The following is a 21,264-nucleotide window of genomic DNA, read 5'->3' as shown; positions in this document are numbered from 1 at the left end:
AAGTAAACAAGTACAAATATAGACTAATTAGATAAAACATAGTTTGGGACTCAGTTGGGGGACTCAGAAATGGCTTCATGCAAAAGATACTGTTTCAGCTGCCTCTTAAAGGAAGACAGGGACTCTGAGGTAGCAGGAAAGGAGGAGTGCATTCTAGGCATGCAGGAAAGCCAGTGCAAAGGAATGGAGATGAGGGATGGAGCGTCATGTGAGAGGAACATAGAAAAGGCCAGTTTGACCAAATTGCAACTGTAAGATATCTTACTCCTTATGCAAGTTATAGAGGAGGTAAAAATAGTACTAACTAGAACAGACAGCAAAATCAGATGAATTTTGCTGTAGGGAATACATGTTGGATGCAACACAATTATGAAGGAATTGAGAGATCAGTTCACAAGGTATATATATTTACATTTCACAAGGTATGCATCAATTCACCAACTCTCTAGGCTGACTTCTGGACTTTCTCCACCATGCCCCAGAGTCCTCCTCTTCCTAGAAGCTCTCTCAAGCCTTGGAATTCACACATTGAAAGTACCCTCATCTCTTCCTCCTCAAGGGCCACACCTTCTGAATGGATGACTTCTCTGAGAAGCTCCATTTAGGAAGGCTCCCAGACCAGCCGCATCTTCTTCCTCTCCAAGTTGAACTACTTGCTTTCTCTACCATTCGCTGATGTTTGGTGCCAACTCCCCTTCATCTTCAGTTTCCTTTTATTGTGTTGCCTTCCCCCTTAGAATGTAAGCTCCTGGAGGATTTTCCTTGTTTTAGCATTCCTGGTGTTTAGCACACTGGGTCTGGCACACAGTAAAAGCAGTTAGGTGATGCAGTGGACAAAGTACTAGGCCTAAAGTCAGGAAGAACTGAGTTCAAATCAGTGTCAAACACTTACTAGCTGTACAACCCTAGGCAAGTCAGTTAACCCTGTTTGCCTCAGTTTCCCCATCTGTAAAATTACCTGGAGAAGGAAATGTCAAACCACTCTAATATCTTTGCCAAGAAAATCCCAAACGGGGTCACAGAGTTGGATACAATTGAAAAATGTCTCAGCAACAACAACCTCCTGGGATTACTGTGAAGATCCAATAAAATGATATTTGTAAAGCACTTGGCAGAGTGCCTGCCAGATAGGAGGCTTAATACATGCTCATTTCCTTGCTTCCTTCCTTTCTTTTTTCTATACTTGCTAGGTGCTTGTTGACTGACTGAGATATGATACCAAAGGTATATGCAAAAAAAATCTCATACCCTACTGATACCAAAAAAGGCAAATGCAAGGACATTAATGACTACCAACCTATATAACTACTTTTCCACTTACATACAATATTTTTATGCAAATAAACTACATTTGCATTGAAGACATCCTCAGTGAGGGTATTGTCTTGCAATAGGCAGACTTTCATAAGCAACATTCTATAACAAACCACATGTTCATCATCACACAACTGGCCAAAGGATACATAGAATACAAGATCCCACTGTGCTTATTTTCAGTTGATAATGATGCCTTGCTGATTCTTTTTTAAAATTTTTAACTTTATTAATTTATTTTGATTTATCAACAATCACTTCCATAAGCTTTTGAGTTTTAAATTTTTCTCCCCCTCTATCCCCACCTCCATCCCCAAGACGGCACGCAATCTGATATAGGCTATACATATACATTCCTATTAAACATATTTTCACATTAGTGATGTTTTACATAAGAATTAGAACCAATAGGAGGAACCACCAGAAAGAGGAAACAAAACACAACAGAAGAAAAAAAAAGCAAATAGTATGCTTCAATCTGCATTCAAACTCCATAGTTCTTTCTTTGGTTGTGGATAGCGTTTTCCATCATGAGGCCTTTGGAGATGTCTTAGATCCTTGCATTACTGAGAAGGGTTAATTGCTAATTCTTTTCTGACAAATTTTCTCATATCCATAGATCAAAATGATTTAAGATATTACTCTCCAATCATTACTATCAGGCATGACATAAAAGATGAAGCCAAATGTTTACCAAAGGTATTTGCTACTATAACAGAGGATATTTAGCACATAGTCCAAATTGAAGAGGGCTTTCCTACATATGTTGAGGGCTCATAGATGCTCCTGTCTGCAAATGATTGTGCTGCTTGCTTTAAGCCCTGGACTAGTGCAGAGCTTCCTGGAAGACATATATAATCACCTGAAAAAGGTTGGTCTAATCAGTCATAGGAAAAAACAAATGATGAATACATACCTAGTGCTCACATTATGACATGTAATGAGAAGAACAATCTATAGGATCTATCACATCTATCTATCTATACATACATATCTATCAATATATGTGTGTGTGTGTATGTGTGTGTGTGTGTGTGTGTGTGTGTGTGTGTGTGTGTGTGTGTGTGCATTCTCCATCAAAGGCAGTAGGGCCCTCAGAATCAGTCAACAAACATTCATTAAGCACTTACCATGTGAAAGCTATTGTGCTTGGCCCTGGCATACAAAGAAAACCATCCCTACACAGAGGCAGCTTGCATTCTAATGGAGAATTATAAATTTATATGTGTAATAGCCAATGAGAGCCCAGTCCTTGAAGCATGTGCAGATATTCTCTACAAAGATTCAGTCCTTAATGCATGTGCAGATATTTCCCTGCCTAGTTCCAGCATAAGTAACCATGTGGAAAGTTGGGGAGAATCTATTTCCAGTCATGTGTAACTGAGAAGTCAGTACTATGTGATGATGAAAAATCTTCTAATTAGCTGAGGAATTAGAAGGATGGATGACTCAGGAAGTGCTGAGTTGGAACTGATTTCTCATGCAGAAGGAATAACCTGATAATCTCTCAGTTTCTTTTCCTTCCTTGTGGCAAGAGCTTCCAGGTTGGGGGTTGGGGAGAAAGAGGTGGCTGCCATATTTCCCCACTAACTACTGTGGGTCCATGAGCATATGGAACCTCTGTTTCTTTAGTTTATTCTACTGGAGCTTTTGCAAATGACTATCCCAAGATTAAATTATCCAAGCAGCAACTTTCTAAGTTCAAGAGATTCTGAGGTTCCACCCAGAAGTTCTATCAGAGGTTCTAGCTGTGATCAGAGTCAGCAGAAGAGTCCATTAGAGCAATAGTGGCTGATTAAAGAGAAAGTACCTACAGAAGAATATGGAAAGATGTAGTCACCAGAGTACAGTGACAACTTCAAGGATTGTGCTCCATTGAGATGGAGAAAAGTGTCAGCTATGCACTCTAGAAAGGCACTGAGCCTCAAGACCAGTAGAGAGCTACACCTAAAGGGAGTCCAGCTACAAAGAAAGAAAAGATTCTCAGTAAACAGGAACTGTGAGTTATTTCCTTGTCACCTATATTCCCCTGCACAGGTGCCTCAATATCTCTGTACTTTAGATTTGAACCCCACCCCCTCCATGGAGATCTTATGTATAAAAGGGGAGAGGTACCCATGACACACTTTAAAGTCTAATCTGTATTATTAACATTTTCAATTGTATCCATGACACACTTTAAAGTTTAATCTGTATTATTAACATTTCTAATTGTCACTTTAAGTCTAGACAATCAGCAAATCAAAACCTGATTTGTAGTGTTTACTGATACGTTCACACTGAAAATCTAACAATCAGCTCTAGCTGAGCAACTACAAGTGGGCTCCAGAGCATGTATGTCTTTATATTGGTTTTCATGCATACATGTAAAGTGTGTTCAAAAGTCTAATTGTAGTTTAAATGTTTAATATCTTTGTTTTTTTGGTTAGGCAATGGGGTTAAGTGACTTGCCCAGGGTCACACAGCTAGTAAGTGTTATGTGTCTGAGGCCACATTTGAACTCAGGTCCTCCTGAATCCAGGGCTGGTGCTCTATCCACTGCGCCACCTAGCTGCCCCTAAATGTTTAATATCTTAAAACTGCATGAGACTTTTGGGATATCCTGTATATATATATATATATATATGTGTGTGTGTGTGTGTGTGTGTGTGTGTTACACATGTAAAATCTTGTATAGACATTGCAAATGATTTGGGCTCAGAATTAGGAGGAAAGCAAGATGGACTGTATTGGGGAAATTGCAAAGTTCCTTTATGACTCCAAACTTTTCCAGAAACAATGGCCTATCTTTTTAATAACAATATTCCACTGGTATCGTTGTATGTTAATGAGACATGAACTATCCTATAGTCTCTGAAGAATAACTACTCAGAGGACAGTGGGAAAGTGCTTGCTAAATGTGAGCAGGCTGTAACACAAACTACAAAGAACTAGAGTGAAGGATTCCACCAAAGAAATCTGTTACTGAAAATGATGATGAGCTGGTCTGTGAGACAGAGGAGTAGCCAGCAAACAACCTCTATGCTGCACAGGGGTTTTCTTAATGTCAGCAGAAAGCAAAGAAGGCATGTTAGGTGGACCCCACCACCACCACCATGGCAAACTCACAGAAAATACGAGCAAGAGTTGAACAAGATGCACAGTGTTCTGCATCACTGAAGGGAACATCTACATCAGAAAGCTCATTTGGGTAGTTGAGTCCAAAGGAATGGCCCAGATTCTCTGAAACTGGTAATAAATCAAATCGTCATTCTTCAGGTGATGCCAGTAGGAAAAGAGTAAGGCAAAGTCAGATCATTTCCCATCCAAGGAGACACCAATGTTGGAACAAAGTCCCAAACAGGGTACTAATAGGAAAGTTTATCCTCTAGGTAGGCAGGCATCTCCAACGCCAGAAGAGAGACAAACTAACCTTTTAATGCCTCTTAGTAAATTAATCTTTACTGGGCTCCTTCTGGACATACTTTCTATATTCAGGATGAAGAAACAAAAGTCCAAGACAATTTTGGCTACTATTTTAATCTTTGCTAACTACTTTCTGCCCTGCCTTGAATGCTGAATTCACTACTCTAATTATTTCTGGAAATAATGGCTTAGAACTGATTGAAAAAGGATGTTTTACCTAAAAAAATTTTTGATTTGCAACTTTTTTGAAATTTTGTGAAATAACCTAATTGTACAAGAATAAGTTTTAGTCATGATAAATGTCTTTTGAATTGAAGAAGGAAGTCAGCTAGAGCTACAGGCAGGGTGCTTTGCAAAATATCTTCTGGTAGACTTTGTTCATTTCAATATTTTGCAGGGATTGGCTGTTAGTAGCTGCAAATAAGGAAGTCTTCAAGTTAGGGGATTTCTCAGTGGAAGTTCCCAGATAAGATACTTGTTAGACTCAGGGCAGTTTCACTGTGGGCTGCATTTTGAAAACCTGGTGACAAAGCTTTCAGACTACATAATTGCCTAAATATTTAAAGAAGAATAATCTATGACTCAGAAGTAATCAAGAGATTTCTAATAAGGTAATGAAAAGCTTTTGTGCCTGTTGATTGTCAATTACTAAATTAGTATATAAAATTAAATTGCAGTATATCCATTTTAACTACCCTCTAGCTGGTGTTAAAAGCATAATGTATGGTCTAAACCTACAGTCCCTCAGTTTCTGAGAGACTCCCTTGCCATCGAAGGGAATTTGGCTAGTGTAAGGAATGAAAGAAGAAATGAAAATAAAAAGATGTTATTATTTTTAAAATTGTTCATTCTAACTTTCCAGGGAGTAAAACCAAGAGTATCTATGGTCCTTTTTAAAACTATTTCTCTTTAGCTCAACTTTTGAATGTAGGCCTTTTCTAGTATTAAAGTTTATTATAAAATATTTCGGGAGTTGATTAGGTTGCTTTTTCTTCTTGGGATAATAAACTAAATATGGTTTGCAGTTTTTCTTTTCTGTTTTCTTTTTTGCTGAAATTTAATGGATTAATTCTAAACTGATACAGAATTTCCATTCCACTGTGAGCTTGGGTTTGCTATTTTCCATTTTATGAGAAGCATATGCTTGTTAACCTTACTTTACTATGAAGTATTATCACAATAGTCAGCTAGACTCTTTTTAGTTATCTTAGATTATTTTAATTTTCTTCATTGTAATATACTAGCCTGATTCTGGTAAAGTTCACCTTTTTATCTTCATAATCAAATGTTAATGCTATAGATTGTACTAGAACCATGGAAGTTCTATGGTTCTATGGAAGTGTTGTTTTTTTTTTTTTGCTGGGACAAGTTTATAGATCAAGAAACAAATGAAGCATCAGATGTAGGCCACCTAGTGTTTGAAGACATGGCTATAGTAAAAGGTTGAGACAAATATTTAGCTTTTTTTTTAAAGTATCCCTCATTATTTTATACGAGTGACCATACATGTAAAGCAGACTAATTATTACCAGGCTTACTGGTAATTAATATTATCTTTTCTGAGTCATATAAAGCTTCAAAGCATGAATAGTTTTGATATTTTATTACTTAGTATTGTACTAAATATAGTGCCATATTACCCACTAAGAGCTCAAAATAGATAGGCTGATGATGAATGACCAAAAGCTTAGTTAATGATTCCTTATCTTCCTCTTATACAATTAAATTTCCCCCAGACATTTCTGGGAAAGATTAGCAGGGGCCAGATTAATTGAACAAATTACATGCTATTGTTATCTAGAAGAAGACAATGTAAAGATGAAATTGGTAAATAATAGCTCAACAAAGAACAGAGGGCTCCTCTTGGAGAACATGATGTGTGCTTGCTCTGGCAGCACATAATAAAATTGGATAGTCTGATGTTTATCACAGGAAGGCAGAGCTGGTTAATGAAGGAAGGGGAGAATGATACAAAGGAGCTTTAGAAAAGGAAGACATTCTAACAGGAGTCCTGTTTTTCCTGTGTCAGCTACATTAAGCTCACCTGAAGCTTTGACAGCTAATCATGAGCAATATACAAGTGTATGATTCATCATTCATTGAATATATGTTCATTGCTGCCCTATATGCTGTTTTGAATTTGCAATGCTTTACTTCACAATAGTGAAAGATGAGGTGGACTTTAAATTACATACATGGACAGTCGTCCCATTTTTTAGAAAAGGGATGGAAATCTGAATTTAGAAAAGAACAGGGGAGTTTAGAAAAAAACTAGGGAAACTATTACTCATTTGCATAATAAAAGGAGTCTGCACTTTACGAAATCAGTTAGCAAAGCATTACTCTATTTTGACTTTTAAATATGTATCTCTTTCTATATGCCTATGTACATATGTATGTATACATGGGCATGTATACACACAAACACACTCACAAATGTATTCCTCAAAAAACAAAGTAGGCTGTTAAGGCCTACAAAAGGCCTACACAAACAATCCCAAACAAAAACAAAGAACAAAGTAGTCCCACTTAAGGGGATGGGAAAGGGAGAATGAAGGAGACGGAAAAACTTACAAGCCATTGCTATTTAAAGAGCAAACTGAAATTAGGCTAAAACATTAGCTAAAATTACAATGAAAGTAATGGTCAAATACATTATTTCACTTGCAAAAAAAATGGCAAAAGCCATTTTTCAGGAGAATAGATACAAAATTGTCCCTTGAAATGTTATTTACACATGACAATTTGGCTGTAAGAACAAATGTGTCATCCATATTCCTTTCAATTCTGCAACTACAGCAGATGTTTATGAACTGATGTTTCCTTGCCTCCAAACTCACGTTGAGATCACCAAATAAATTATCAATTAGTCTTGTAAATGAGTACCTTCTCCAAAAATTATCAGCCCAAATATTATTTTAACAGGCCTGAAGTCATCTCCAGAAAACAAAATAATTCTACTCACTAACCTGAGTAGGGCTGTACAGTGGAAACTAGTCATATTTCTAAATGTAGGTCATCAAGAATGTCTGGTTTAGGTAAGAAAGAACTTGTTATACAACTCTGTGTTACAACATCAATTATGAGAAAGTTGGATTTTTATCTGTTACAACCTTTTTCTGAGGTAGCCTGTTTAAAAAATATGTAATTCTTTTGAACCCCAGATGATGGCCTCACTAGCCCAATTCCTGGCCCATGGTGAAGAAGACCATATATGAACGTCCCAAGAAGGCGCTGAACTCCATTTTTTAAAGGGCTTGATTGGATTGAGAATAGTTGACACTTGAAATACCTCTGGAGATCTGTGGGGGAATGGATTTAGGCATAGGACGTTTTAAAAAACTGCTGTATAACATATTACATCATCATGGAGGGGCAAGGGAAAATTTGTTTCCATTGCTCCAATATTACTTAAGACTCTACAATTACCCAAGAGTAGAGGTATGTTGGTAAATGTATAACAACCAGATGCAGATGGGGGAGGGGAGAAGAGGGAACCATTAGCTTAACACACTTCTAAATTTAACCTGCATTGTAAATACTTTCTTAGGTCTACAGCCAAATAACAAAACAAGGAATCAAGCCCCAGGTTGTTACAGTTTGCTGTTTTCTAAGGTGTAAATGCTCGCTGAAAAATTAACAGGCTCTCAGCTCTACCGAGCTAGTTAGAACTGGCTTCAGCATACCCATGCCCAAGTACTTTGCTTCGCCCAAGGGTGACCCATTTAAACAGGCCACCCAATAATAAAGATATAAGGAATCTATTGATTAATTTACATTCTGCTAGTAGAATATAAACTTCCTAAGAGGAGAAACTTTTCAATTTTTTTTTGTATCATCTGAACCTAAAGAAGTGTCAAGCACATAGTTTTTATACACACACACACACACACACACACACACACATATATATGTTGAATTATTTAAAACATATAACTCCTAACATAACTTTAAATTTGGTTAGAAAAGGTTTGCTTTATTTCAGAAGGCAAATTTAGTAAAAAAAAAAAAAAGATTCAGATGAAGCTCTATAAATAACCAGGCAAGAATTGGAGAAAAGGTTGTAAAATGTATATAGCCTTTTCATGAGTGAGTATGCTGATAACATTGAATTACCTGAAAGTCTATGATAAAGCTGAAAGATGAAGAGATGGGAGGCAACTTCTAGCAAGGTTATCCTCATTTTATTGGGAAAAGATTGTTATAGAAAAAGAGTCAAGGCAACCCCCTTACCAGAATCACAATTTCTGACGTGGAAGGTACTTCAGAAAGAGGCCAACCTAGTCCAAGGACCAAACAGCCATAAAAGAAGGTGGGTAGGAGCTTTTCAGTTTGAAGAGATAAACAAAAACATCATTTTAGGGCCTCTTCAGACCTCCTCAGCAAAAGAGGAAGATTTGTAGTCTAAATAAGACTTTTTGCCATGGTGTGCCAACTAGTAAGGATTTGGCCCTGGTTAAACTGAACTAGAATATAAGAGAACATTGCTCTGGAAATGAAAAACCTCATTTTACACTTGATGAAACTGAAACCCAGGGAGGTTAGGGGACTTGTTAAATGTCACACAAGTTGTAAGTAGAGTGAAGATTTGACCCCAGATCTCTGACTAGGAGGAAGTAATTCACTTTAGGATTGTACTTAAATAGAGGAAGGGAAATTCCAGAAATTCAGTAAACAAAGAAAAGGCTAAATTTTCAGGCAAGCCCTCCCAGTTACATAATTTCCAGTTACATTGATCCATGTAAATATATTTTTTCTTAATATAACATGACCACTATATTAATTTAAGGACTAGGTAATCTCTTGACCTACTTGGTATTTACCCTACTTCAACAGGGAGATAAAAGGTGGCACCAAGATAATTTTCAGAGGTATAAAAACCATTTCTACCACTAGGCAAAATGAAAGGTAGATGAAGTTGCCTCCCATATGCTTTCTCTTGGCTGTTCCCCATAACTTCCCAAAACTCTCCATTTTAGTGCCCAACCTATCACTCCCCTTCACACACTACCCCAGGCTCTCAAATCACCTCATTATCCTCTTACACACACACACACACACACACAAAAACATCTCTCATTTTGACAAGTGTCTAGTTTTAGACTCTCCACTTTTCTAAATAAGTTAATTTTTATTAAGTTGTGCCTGGACAATAGCTTAACCTTCTCAATGTTTTTTTAATTTAAAAAGAAGTTGCTAACCTGGTAGAATTTCTAATTGATCTAGCAGAAAGAGTGGACTGGGAGCCAGGAATTCTGGATTCTGTCACTAATCAGCTTTGTGACTCTGAGTAAATCATAAAACATCTTTGAGCCCCAGTTGAATCATCTGTGAAATGAGGGTTCTTAATCTTTTAGTAGGTCATGGATCCCTTTGGTAGATTGGTGAAGCACCATAGGTCATAGAATAATGTAATACACAAAATGAAATATGTAAGAGTACAAAAGAAACCAATTCTATTGAAATAATTATCAAAATACTTTTTTTTAAAGTTCATGGACCTTACATTATTAATAGGGATGTTGTTGTTTAGTTGTGTCCAACTCTTCATGACCATGTTTGGGGTTTTCTTGGCAAAGACACTAGAGTGATTTGCCATTTCCTTCTTCAGCTCATTTTGCAGATGAGGAAATTGAGGCAAACAGGGTTCAGTGACTTGCCCACAGACAAACAGCTAGTAAGTGTCTGAGGCTGGATTTGAACTCAGGTCTTCCTTGACTCCAGGCTCATTGCTCTATCTACTGTACAACCTAGCTGCCTCCAATAATCTTGGTAGACAACCTCTAAGGCTTCTTGAAACTCTAACATTCCATGATTCTCTGAATGTAAATAAGTCATGGCTATCAGCGCCTTCTGCAAATAGCTTGATATTTTAACTCTGTAATTCCAAGGTCATACAATATATAGGATATGAGACACTAGAGGTCATCTAGTCCAATTATCATTTTATACTTGAGGAGACCTGCTCAGACCTCAATGTCACACAGGTGATAAGTGACAAGGAATAGAATACGACACAGGATTCCAAATGGTTTTTTCCATTTTCCTCTTTCCATTGTAACATGCTGCTTCTCTTCAGAGCAGGAATTTTTTAAAAAACAGAACAGAGTTCACAAAGAGAGGCTCCCCTCCCCCTTGGACTACATTTTATCGGACAATTTCTAGACAACATTATGAAGTAAACTCTTTTCTATGCCCCCACACCCTGATTTCTGTCTTTCTCCCTGATCCTTTTGTCCATATGTTTTGGCTCTAATCTGTGAATAAAGGTTTTTATAAGACCATTAAATTCCACCCCAGCTGCTCCCTGGAACCTCCATGTGAGAAAGGGCCCAAGCCAATGTCACTCACTCCTTCAGTCCTCTCTCTACTCTGCTCTGGATTCTCAGGATCTCTCCACCATGAATCTCCCTCTTCCACCAAGGCCTGAGAGATTTCTTCTCCCTTTTATGTGTTGTATTCCTCCATTATAAGCCTCTTGAGGTCTAGGACTGTTTCTCTTTTTGTTTGCATAGTGTTCTAAAAGTCTTAAAAGCTTAATTTTTTAAGTATCTAGCAGATAGTAGGGACTTAATCAATGCTCTATCTGCAATACTTTGCACTTAAGAACTTATTTTTTAAGAAATAAAAATCTTGACCATAGTCCCCTATCCTCCAAATTTACATAATGAAACCTCCATCAAAATGATTCAATTTTCCTGGTGCTTTTCTTCTGCTCTGTATCTCAGGGTGTGTCTCAAAACACTATGAGAGGATACCTTTAAAGTGGTTTGATATCAATTAACAAATACATGTTAAGGGTACCATGCAAGAGACACTGTGCTATGTAACTTAGGGAAGAAAAAGAATTTCTCACTCCTTTCCACCCACCCTTCCAACAACTTCATTTACTTAGAGAAATAAGGTACTTCAACGTAAATAGCTATAAGACAAAGAACTAAGTTTCACGTCAGTGGTACGGACAAATGCAATAGGAATTTGGAGAATCAGGGGAAGAGTGGAATGACTTCGGAAAAGATGGCATTTGAATTGGGCCCTGAAGAACCAGCAGGATTTGGATAAACAGAAAAGAGCATGGGACTTTTCAAGTCATAGATATCCCTATTTAAAAATCAGCTACCACTCCATAATCTCTCTGAAGGCATAATAGAGTAGTCTCTTTGATGGCAAGCAGCTTCTGTGTGAAGTATGTGTCTAATAAAATGAGCTCATTCTAGCAATTACAGAGAAGAGAGCAATTGCCCTTTGTAACATCAGATGACCCACTAGTTTTTCCACTTTCCTGAAGCAAATTCAAGGCAAGGGTAAAGATGGGCCTTGTTGGGAACAACCTACATAGAGCGTAGTATCTGCTGCTCAGGGAGCCTGGACTTAAAAGCATAATCCATCTTCCTCATAGGAGTGGGCCCCCCTCTTTACCTCATAACTCTAAAACCAAAAAAATTCATAATCATTTGGTGCTATATGGTTTACAAGGTGTTTTTCACATATCTGCTCATTTGATCTTCCTCACAATGACTTTGTGAGATATGTAGTATAGATATTATTATCTCCATTTCTGAGCTGAGGAAACCTCAGTTGTGAAACCACTTACCCAAGGTCACACAGCTAGCTAGTGTTAGATCTGGGACTCAAATTTATATTGTCTACTCCTTCATGTTCCAATCTTCCTTCCACCTCATCTTGGCTCCTATAGCTTAGAGAGACACTCAAGGACCATCAGGTAGTAAGTAGAATGAGGTCAGTTACCTCCCCTTTTCACTGTGTACATTTTGTATGTAAATATTTATTTGAATGTTTGCCTCCCCCATCAGACCGTAAGCTCCTTGGGAGCAAGAGCATAATTTTTGCATTTCTTTGAATCCCCAGAGCTTCCACAAGTGCCCGGCACATAATGATTAACAAATGCTTGTGGACTTTCTGCCTTGTGAACTCTCTTCTAGCCATAGTCGGGGAGGGCAAAGTTTTATTATCAAAAGTATTACAGGCTGTAAAATTATTAGATGCCATGTAATGCCAAAATGCCCCAACTTAGGATGTTTTTCAACAAATCTACAAGGACTTTTAGGAATGCTCAAGGACCCCAGTTTGAACTCCACCTCGGCCATTTACATTACGCTGTAGTATAATGAGCAGACATATGAATATATCTGGGCCTCAGTTTCCTTATCCGTAAAACGAGGGACCGGACTCTGTAAAGACCCTCTGGTCCTAGTAAGCTTTAGGCTTACTAGGCGCTGCCTTGCCTGTATCACCAGGAAGGGCTGCCTCAGCTGTCGTTTCCCTTGGCTCCTCCTGGAGAGGAAAGAGGTGTTCACAAGGGGTTAATGATTCCGCGCGCAGGAGCTGCCCTCTGAACTGGAACCGAAAGCAACTTCCGGTTAGAGTCCCTGGTTTGGGTGCTGCCAAGCTTATAAAGTTGGGGCTCTGAATTCCTGAACTGTGAGTAACGAGCTGCATTCCTCTCAGAGTGGCCGCTCCGGCCCTCCCCGCTGCGGTGCCGGGGGTCTGAGGTTGTGGGGGGAGGAGTGCGGGGGGGGCACAGGCAGGGGACCGGAGCGACGGGCAGGGGCGGGGGCGGGCCGAGGGGAGCCTGGAGTTTGTACACGAGCCTTTGTGGCCGCCCTTGCTCCCCGGGGGAAGGAGCCGAGTGATGGCACCCCGGTCCCCCAACACCCCCCCCATGTATCTCACGCACACTATCACCGCCTCTCCATCTGACACACACACAGTGTCTCCTAAACACTTGCACACTCACACACATTCTCACACACTCACAGTGTCTCACTCACACACCCACCCTGTCTCTCACAACTTCTATATCTCAAACACACTATCTCACAGACTCATACACACCTTCTTGCACACACAGTCTCATGCAAAGTGAAACTTTTAAATACACACTCCCATTCTCTGACATACACTCACACTCATTTTCTCACACTATTTCATACACTCATTCAGTATCACACACTATTATTTACATACTATCACAATCACTCTCAAACTCACTGTCTCACACTCACACACTTTCACAATACACTCACACACTCACATACTCTGTCTCAGACTTTCACACACTCATTCTGTCACACATACTAACTTACCCATCACACTCATACATTCTCACACACAGTCTCTTTCTCATACACTATCATATGTTGTCTTTCACACATTGTCTCATACACATTATCTCCCACAATCACACTGTCACACACACACACACAGCAGGAAGGAGGAGAGATTTTCCAATTAAACTTTAAGCAGGTCACTCTTCTAACTAACCTCTTTGTTAGTTTCTCCACCTCGTAATGGGCATACGGATGAATGATGGGAGAAATGAGATCCATCATTTTTTACTTCCCCTGGCTTCCTTCAGTGGCAGTGGAGGCATAGGAAAAGCAATGTATTGTTGAAATAGAGATGTGACTTATTAATTTACTGTCTGATTTCATTTAACAGATCCTACCTCACAGAGTTATTGTGAAGATCAAATGAGATAGTATTTGTAAAAAGTGCTTAGTACAGTATCTGGCACATGCTTATTTCTCCCACCCATCTCAATATTAAATATGATTTTGCAGTTAAAGAAATCACTGTTACAAGAGATTTCAAATGTGAGTATAAAAGTTTCTAGGTGTTCTGTGGAACCGTTAGGGATAGAGATAGACCTACGATTTCATTAATATAGGAAACTTTCTGATGAAGGAATGCTCTCCAACAATGAAGGTTTGGCACATTGTAGACGATTTTGTCTTAGAGAGCTGCTTAGAGCAGGTGTCAAACCCATGGCAGCCTATATTGAAGGAACCAGATTAAAATCTAACAGGAAATACTTAACAAAATAATACAATAGAATCTAGATAATGTTAATATGTGGTTTTCTAAATTAATATATTCAGCCCACAGGGATCTTTATGTACTGGATTAGTAGCCCATGTTTCTATTTGAGTTTGAATCCACTGGCCTAAAGCTCAGGAGAAGTTAAATGACAGATGATCACACAGCCAATATTTGTTAGAATTGGGACTTGAAAACAGATTTCTGGCTCCTAGGACAGCTCTTGTCCACTATACCATGCCAACCCTCTGCAATTAATATATTCTGAACCTTAATAGGTTTTGAAATATTGTGAATATACTTGCTACCATATTGCCTTTTCTTGGCCTTTACACAGTTCTTGTGAGGTGTCACCACAACTTAAATGGTAAAGAGAAACTCACCAAAGGTTGAATCAGTGTACCATTCCATAATATTTCCCCTTGGTCTGTAAAATTCACTATTAGCCTAGAATTTAACAGAGTAAAAACAGTAGTAGTCAAGGGTTAAAGAAATCTGTGAACATAATTAAACTGAAGAAAAATTAACTGTCCCCTAATGGCACATTTTAATTACCAAAAAGTACAAAAACATTGCTACTTAAAAGTTTCCTTTATCTCATAGGAGAAGCTTTTGACAGCATGTCACATGTAAGGAAGGAGGTGTAATAAGTGCCAAGCAAAATTTACAATGAGGAAGAATAAGATGGTTCTCTTTCTCAGCACAGATCAGAGATTTCAAGGGGGAAATGACAAGAAAGAATTCTCATTAATACATAGAAAAGTTATTTATCAAAAACATGAGCATAATTTATAAAAATGACAAAGTTCTCTTGAGTAAATCTAAATTAGTGAGGAAGTGATTTCCACGGTACAGCGGCAGTGGAATAACAGGAAGAAAAATGTGAGGGGTCTGGATCATTTTCATTCCTCTTGAGGATGGCTGGGAAAGGACTTTGAATATATTATTGAGAGAGCTGATGATTCTTGGCTAAATAGTCTTTCTTTTCTTCTTTAGCAACATTATAAAGGTATAACTTCTGTCAAGAATTGTTCCTCTATAGTATGACCCAAAAGAAACCAAGAACGAAACTCCTGGTAAAAGCGTCAGTTTCATTCTTTTGTCACTTGCTTCATAATATTATAAAGGAAATTTTATCATAAGGATCATTGCTAAGACTTTCCACCATAGCAGTAAATTACCATAGTAGATTTTCGAAATGTATGATAGAGAAAACACCCTATAAAGGCCATGCATTATCTCATATCCACCATGGCACTGTAATCTTGACATTCTGAAACACCAAGGTAGGACTGGGGATTGAAAAGCGTCCAACCAGGAAGATTTTTCTTCATTCAAGAGTGTGAAAACTCCTTGAGGGCAGGAATTATTTGCTTTTTTGCCTCCATATCCCCTCCCCCCAGCACTTAATAGAGGCTTAATGCAAGCTTTCTTATTGATTGATTAGACAGTCAACTGACATTTATAAAGCAATTACTATGTGCCAGTCACTGTGCTGAAAGATGGGAATACAAACAGCCCCTGCCCTCAAGGAGCTAACATTAGACCCTGTTGTACTTTGGTTTGGTTTTATACGGGGTAGAAGCATATCTTGGGAAGAGAAAAGTTTGTGAGAAAACTTCTTTTTGACTTTCACAAATGATTAATCTAAATTTTTGCTCACTTTGAAAATCATCGCCTGAAAACAGGGTGCATAACTCAGCAATTGACATCTCTAGTGAACTCTGGAGAGTATCAGAATGAAGTCAGAGGGAAGCATTGACTATAGAAAGTGAAGTTATTATTCATATTAATAGCTAAAAGAAGTTGGCTGTTGGCTAAGCAGACCATTTGGATAGTTTTCTTTATGGTATAGTAATATAATACATATGCTTTTGCTGACATGACTGAATGGTAGTCCTTTTATAAAAGAGAAACACCTGACAGCCTATTTTTATTTTTCATCACATGCATTAACCACAATCAAATGTAAAGATGGATGTGTATAGTAAAAAACCTATTAACCAAACTTGACATTATAAAAGCTCTTACTTGTTCCCATTCTGATTACTTCCGTGTGGGTTTATTGGGAATGATTCTTGTTTCTGCTTTTGTTTTCTAACTTAGACTTGCAGGATTCAGAGCTGGAAGGGACCTTAGAAGTCACTTATTTTACAAATGAGGAAACTGAGATACCACTTACCTCCCAGGGCTATTGTGAAGAAAGTCCTTTGTTAAAGCACTAAATGACAATGAGTTGTTGTCTTTATTATCTGGATTGGTTGTTTCAGTTGACTAAATTCAGTACCCTTCCTATTTTATTTGCATAGATAACTTTTTTAGTAGATACCTTTTTGTAGGTGGTTGTGAGGAGTGTTAGTTGTAAAAGACATCTAGTTCTTCACTAAGAACTGGGGCAGATTGACTTAATTGCTTCTCATAAGGAAGTGTTTCTTGGTAAAAGTTGAAGTGATGGTGTATGTTTTGATTTTGCATGCTCAGTTCCACAGAAAGTAGTAATCATATTTGCAGCCGCACAGTAGGCACTAGGATAAGGGGTGAAGCTTTTTGGTTTAGGAAGATCTGTAAAGAAGGAAATAGGTTTTGAGAACAGTATGATGTAGTGGCAACTCAACAGATATTTATTAATCACTTACTATGTATCAGGCACTATGAATGGATGAATCATTTATTTAGCATTTACTGTGTGCAAAACACTATATGTTAAATTTTGGGGAGAAAGAAAAGTAACACAACCTCCTCTTAAGGAGCTCACAATCTAATGGGGAAATAACATATAGAAGATTCAGCTGCAAGTCAGATAGAAAAGTCCCATGATTCTTAGGGTGCAGTGGCAAGCAGATGGTAATGCCTTCTTAATGTCATTTCCACTGATAAAATCATTTCAGTTTCTAATGCTGAACCATTTGACAGTGCCAAAGACTTCAGTGACATCTTCACAGATGCAGCCTGGCAACCCTATTCTACACCTTCCTTTTTCCCCTAAATTGATGCTTTTGTTTTTATATTACATGCATTTATAGATTATTCTCACTTCTTGAGAAGTCTTTTGTAACGTAAAACAGTTAAGTAAAACTAATAATAGTGACCTCATATGACATTTCATATCTGTATCACCCACACACACAGACCTGTTTTTAAAAAATTAACAGAAATCTATTTTCTCCCCCTCCAAGAAAAGAAAAATAAATTTCTTGTAATATCCCCACAGTGTAATATCTCCCACAGTGACTATATACGAAAACATGTATGTCTTATTCTGTGCCCTAAATCTGTTACATGTCTATGAAAGATGGCATGTTTCATCAGTGGTCTCCTGGAATCATGAATGGTCAGTCTATTGATAATAGTTCTTATCCCGATTCTGCTTATTTCATTCTTAAGTAGTTTATAAAAGTCCTTAGAATTGTTCATTTTATAATACTGATGTTATAGTATAAATTATTCTTCTGATTCTGCTCACTTCATTCTCTAGCAATAGCATTTAAATTTTTTCATGTCTTTCTGAAATCATCTCTTTCTTCATTTCTTACAGCACAAAAGTATTCCATCATATTCATATAACTACAACTTATTGAGGCAGTTGTTGGGCATCTTCTTAGTTTTTTTTCCCATTTTTTCTTTTGCCACCACAGAAAAGGCTGCACTTATATATGTTGTTGTTGTTTAGTCCTATCTGACTTTGTGATCCTATTTAGAATTTTCTTGGCTAAGATACTGGAGTAGTTTACTTTCCAATACTCCAGCTTATTTTACAGATAAAGAAACAGGCACACAGGGTTAAGTGATTTGTTCTGGGTCACACAGCTAGGAAAGTATCTGAGGCCACAGTTGAACTCTCCACCTTCTTGATTCCATGCCCTGTGCTCTATCCACTTACACGCACCCACTCAGCCACCTACCACTTTTCCTCTTTCTTTAATCTCTTTTAGATGTAAGACTTACTGTGGTATAACTGGGTCAAAGGCCACATAGTTTAGTAACCTTTTGTATATAATTCCAAATAGCTTTCCACATGGGAAAGGTACATTCTCAGGTTCACCAACAGTGTGTCAATATGCCTGTTTTTTCACAGCCTCTCCAACATTATTATTTTCCTTATTTTATCATTTTTTTTCCCTCTCTGAATATGAGGGGGAATTTCAGAATTGTTAATTTGCATTTTTCTAATTAGTAGTGATTTGGAACATCTTTTCATATGGCTATAGATAGTCTGGATTCCTTCCTTAGAGAACTATTTGTTCTTGTCCTGAGACCATTTATCAATTGGATATTAGCCCTTTTTCTTGTAAATTTGATTCATTCCTTATTTATCTTTTCTAGCAGGTTTTTTTTTTAACAAATAACAAGTCCTTATCCCAGTAATTTCAATCTTTGTTTTTATCAAATACCACACTATACTTCTAGATACATTTGCTTCTCTATGTTGCATACCTAATTTGTTCTACTGATCAATCTATTTTTTTTAACCAATATCAGATGGTTTTTAATAATTACAACTTTGTAATCTAGTTTGAGGTCTGGCACTCGGGCCCCATTTGTTCCCATTTCTTTTCATTATTTCTCTTGAGATTCCTGACTATTTTTTCCTTTATATAAATTTTGTTATTTTTTCTATGAAGTACTCCTTTTGTAGTTTGGTATGGTGTTGAATAAATAAATTAAGTGGTATTGTTATTTTATTATATTGGCTTGAGCATGAGCAATTAATAGTTTTCTGGTTATGTCTGTATTTTTTAAAAGTTATATATAGTTGTATTTATATAGCTCTGTGTCTCTTGGAAGATAGATTCCCAAATATTTTAACATTCTGTAGTAATTTTTAGTGGAATTTCTCTTTATGTTTCTTCTTGCTGGGTTTTATTGGTATTATATATAAATGTTGGTGATTTGTGGTTTAATTTTGTGTCCTGCAAGTTTGCTGAAATTATTAATTGTTCCACTTGGTTTTTAACTGACTCTTTTTTTCTTTTTTTTTTTTAGTTTTTTTAAATTAATTTATTTTGATTTATCAACAATCACTTCCATATGCTTTTGAGTTGAAAATTTTTCTCCCCCTTCCTCCCCCCCATCCTCCCCAAGACAGCACACAATCTGATATAGGCTTTACATTTACATACCCATTAAACATATTTTCACATTAGTGAAATTGTAAAAAAATTAAAACCAATAGTAGGAACCATCAGAAAGATGAAACAAAACCCAACAGAAGGTAAAAATAAGTGATAGCGATTCGACTTCCATAGCTCTTTCTTTGGATGTGGACAGCATTTTCCATCCCGAGGCCTCTGGAGATGTCTTAGATCCTCGTAATGCTGAGAAGGGTTCAGTTTAACAATCTTAGTCATTGCATAACGTGGCTGTTATTGTGTACAAAGTCCTCTTGGTTCTGCTCACTTCACTCAGCATCAGACCATATGAGTCTTTCCAGGTTTTTCTGAAAGTCAGCCTGTTCATCATTTCTTATAGCACAATAGCAGTCCATTACATTCATATATCACAACTTGCTCAGCCATTCCCCAATTGATGGGGCATCCTCTCAATTTCCAATTCCTTGCCACCACAAAAAGAGCTGCTATGAATATTTTTGTACATGTGGGTCCTTTTCCCATTTGTTTGATCTCTTTGGGATATAGCCCTAGAAGTGCTATTGCTGGATCAAAGGGTATGCACATTTTTGTAGTCCTTTGGGCATAGTTCCAAATTGTTCTCCAAAATGGCTGGATCATTTCACAACTCCACCAACAATGTATTAGTGTTTAACTGACTCTTTAAGTTCTTTAAGTACACCATCAAGTCATCTGAAAGAAATTATAATTTTGTTTCTTCTTTACCTACATTTACCTAAAGATGATGACTGAAAGCACTTGTTTGGAAACATTGCCATTCCCCAGACTCTTAGTTTTATGGTCTTGGGCTCACTGTCTCTTGGGGTCTGAGAAGAGATGACAGCTAAGGTTTTGGAAGATTTTGGAGGTGGCCTGAGCTGCCCAGCACTGTCTCTCCCCAGATATGTCTCACTGCTTAGTCTGGCTCCTTTGCCCCAGGGGTGGTAGTCAGCTGGCTGACCATATGCTATGAGCGAGGCATACAAGGAAAGGCAAAAAGTCTCTGCCCTTAAGGAACTTAAAATCTAATGGAAGGAGATAACATGCTGACAACTATGTGCAGTTATGTGTGGGTGTGTATGTAGATTAGATATGGAGAGTAACTGTTATATACATATACACTATATACAACATATGGAAAGAGAGTAACACCTGTTTGGGGCAAAATTCTTTGGTGTGATGTTTAAGAGGATTCTTCTGCCAGCAGGTGGAATTAGTTCCATGTGCCCCTACACTGTCATTAGTTTCTTGGATCTTGCTGCTTACAATGACTTTCCCCACTCACACAACAGGTGTTCTCTCTAACCCCTTTCTGCTTGGACCACCAGTCTGGTTTTCAGATACGTATAAGGAGAAAAGCCAAGATGCTGATTCTTCTCAAAACAAAATAAACAGCTACTAAAATGAGCCTTCATTGGACCTTAAAATTGTGCTATATCCTACTCTAATATATTTTTAGTCCTTTCTCTCCTCAAAATAATTTCACATGTGAACTAACCTGTCAGTAAAGTGAAGAAAATCTACCCACTCCAAATCAGTAAAATTCCCAATTATAAATGTTTTGCTTTCATCTACATCTGATTTCAGCTTTTGGAAT

At 37.6% G+C, this 21,264-nt stretch overlaps 1 protein-coding gene across 5 annotated transcripts in view; it reads left to right on the top strand.

Annotated features, from left to right (window-relative positions):
• Window positions 1-5,193: 5,193 nt before the first annotated feature.
• The window catches only part of TANK (TRAF family member associated NFKB activator), an 86,820-nt gene continuing 70,749 nt past the window's right edge, over window positions 5,194-21,264 (top strand). For 2 of the 5 annotated variants that reach the window (XM_021004879.2, XM_078146998.1), the window contains exons 1-2: window positions 13,081-13,161; window positions 14,182-14,336. In XM_021004879.2, the coding sequence (XP_020860538.1) occupies window positions 14,292-14,336 (45 nt within the window). In that variant the 5' untranslated portion in view covers window positions 13,081-13,161; window positions 14,182-14,291. Of the gene's footprint in view, window positions 5,331-13,058; window positions 13,162-14,181; window positions 14,337-21,264 lie in introns of those variants that run through there. The other 3 variants (XM_078146999.1, XM_021004880.2, XM_021004881.2) reach the window with 3 other exon arrangements.

This window comes from Phascolarctos cinereus, unplaced genomic scaffold (genome assembly GCF_003287225.1).
Source record: "Phascolarctos cinereus isolate Bilbo 61053 unplaced genomic scaffold, phaCin_HiC Scaffold_726;HRSCAF=1367, whole genome shotgun sequence".
NCBI classification, from domain to species: domain Eukaryota; kingdom Metazoa; phylum Chordata; class Mammalia; order Diprotodontia; family Phascolarctidae; genus Phascolarctos; species Phascolarctos cinereus.
Note: the sequence above shows the minus strand (reverse complement) of the source record. Positions and strands in the feature narration are given on the sequence as shown.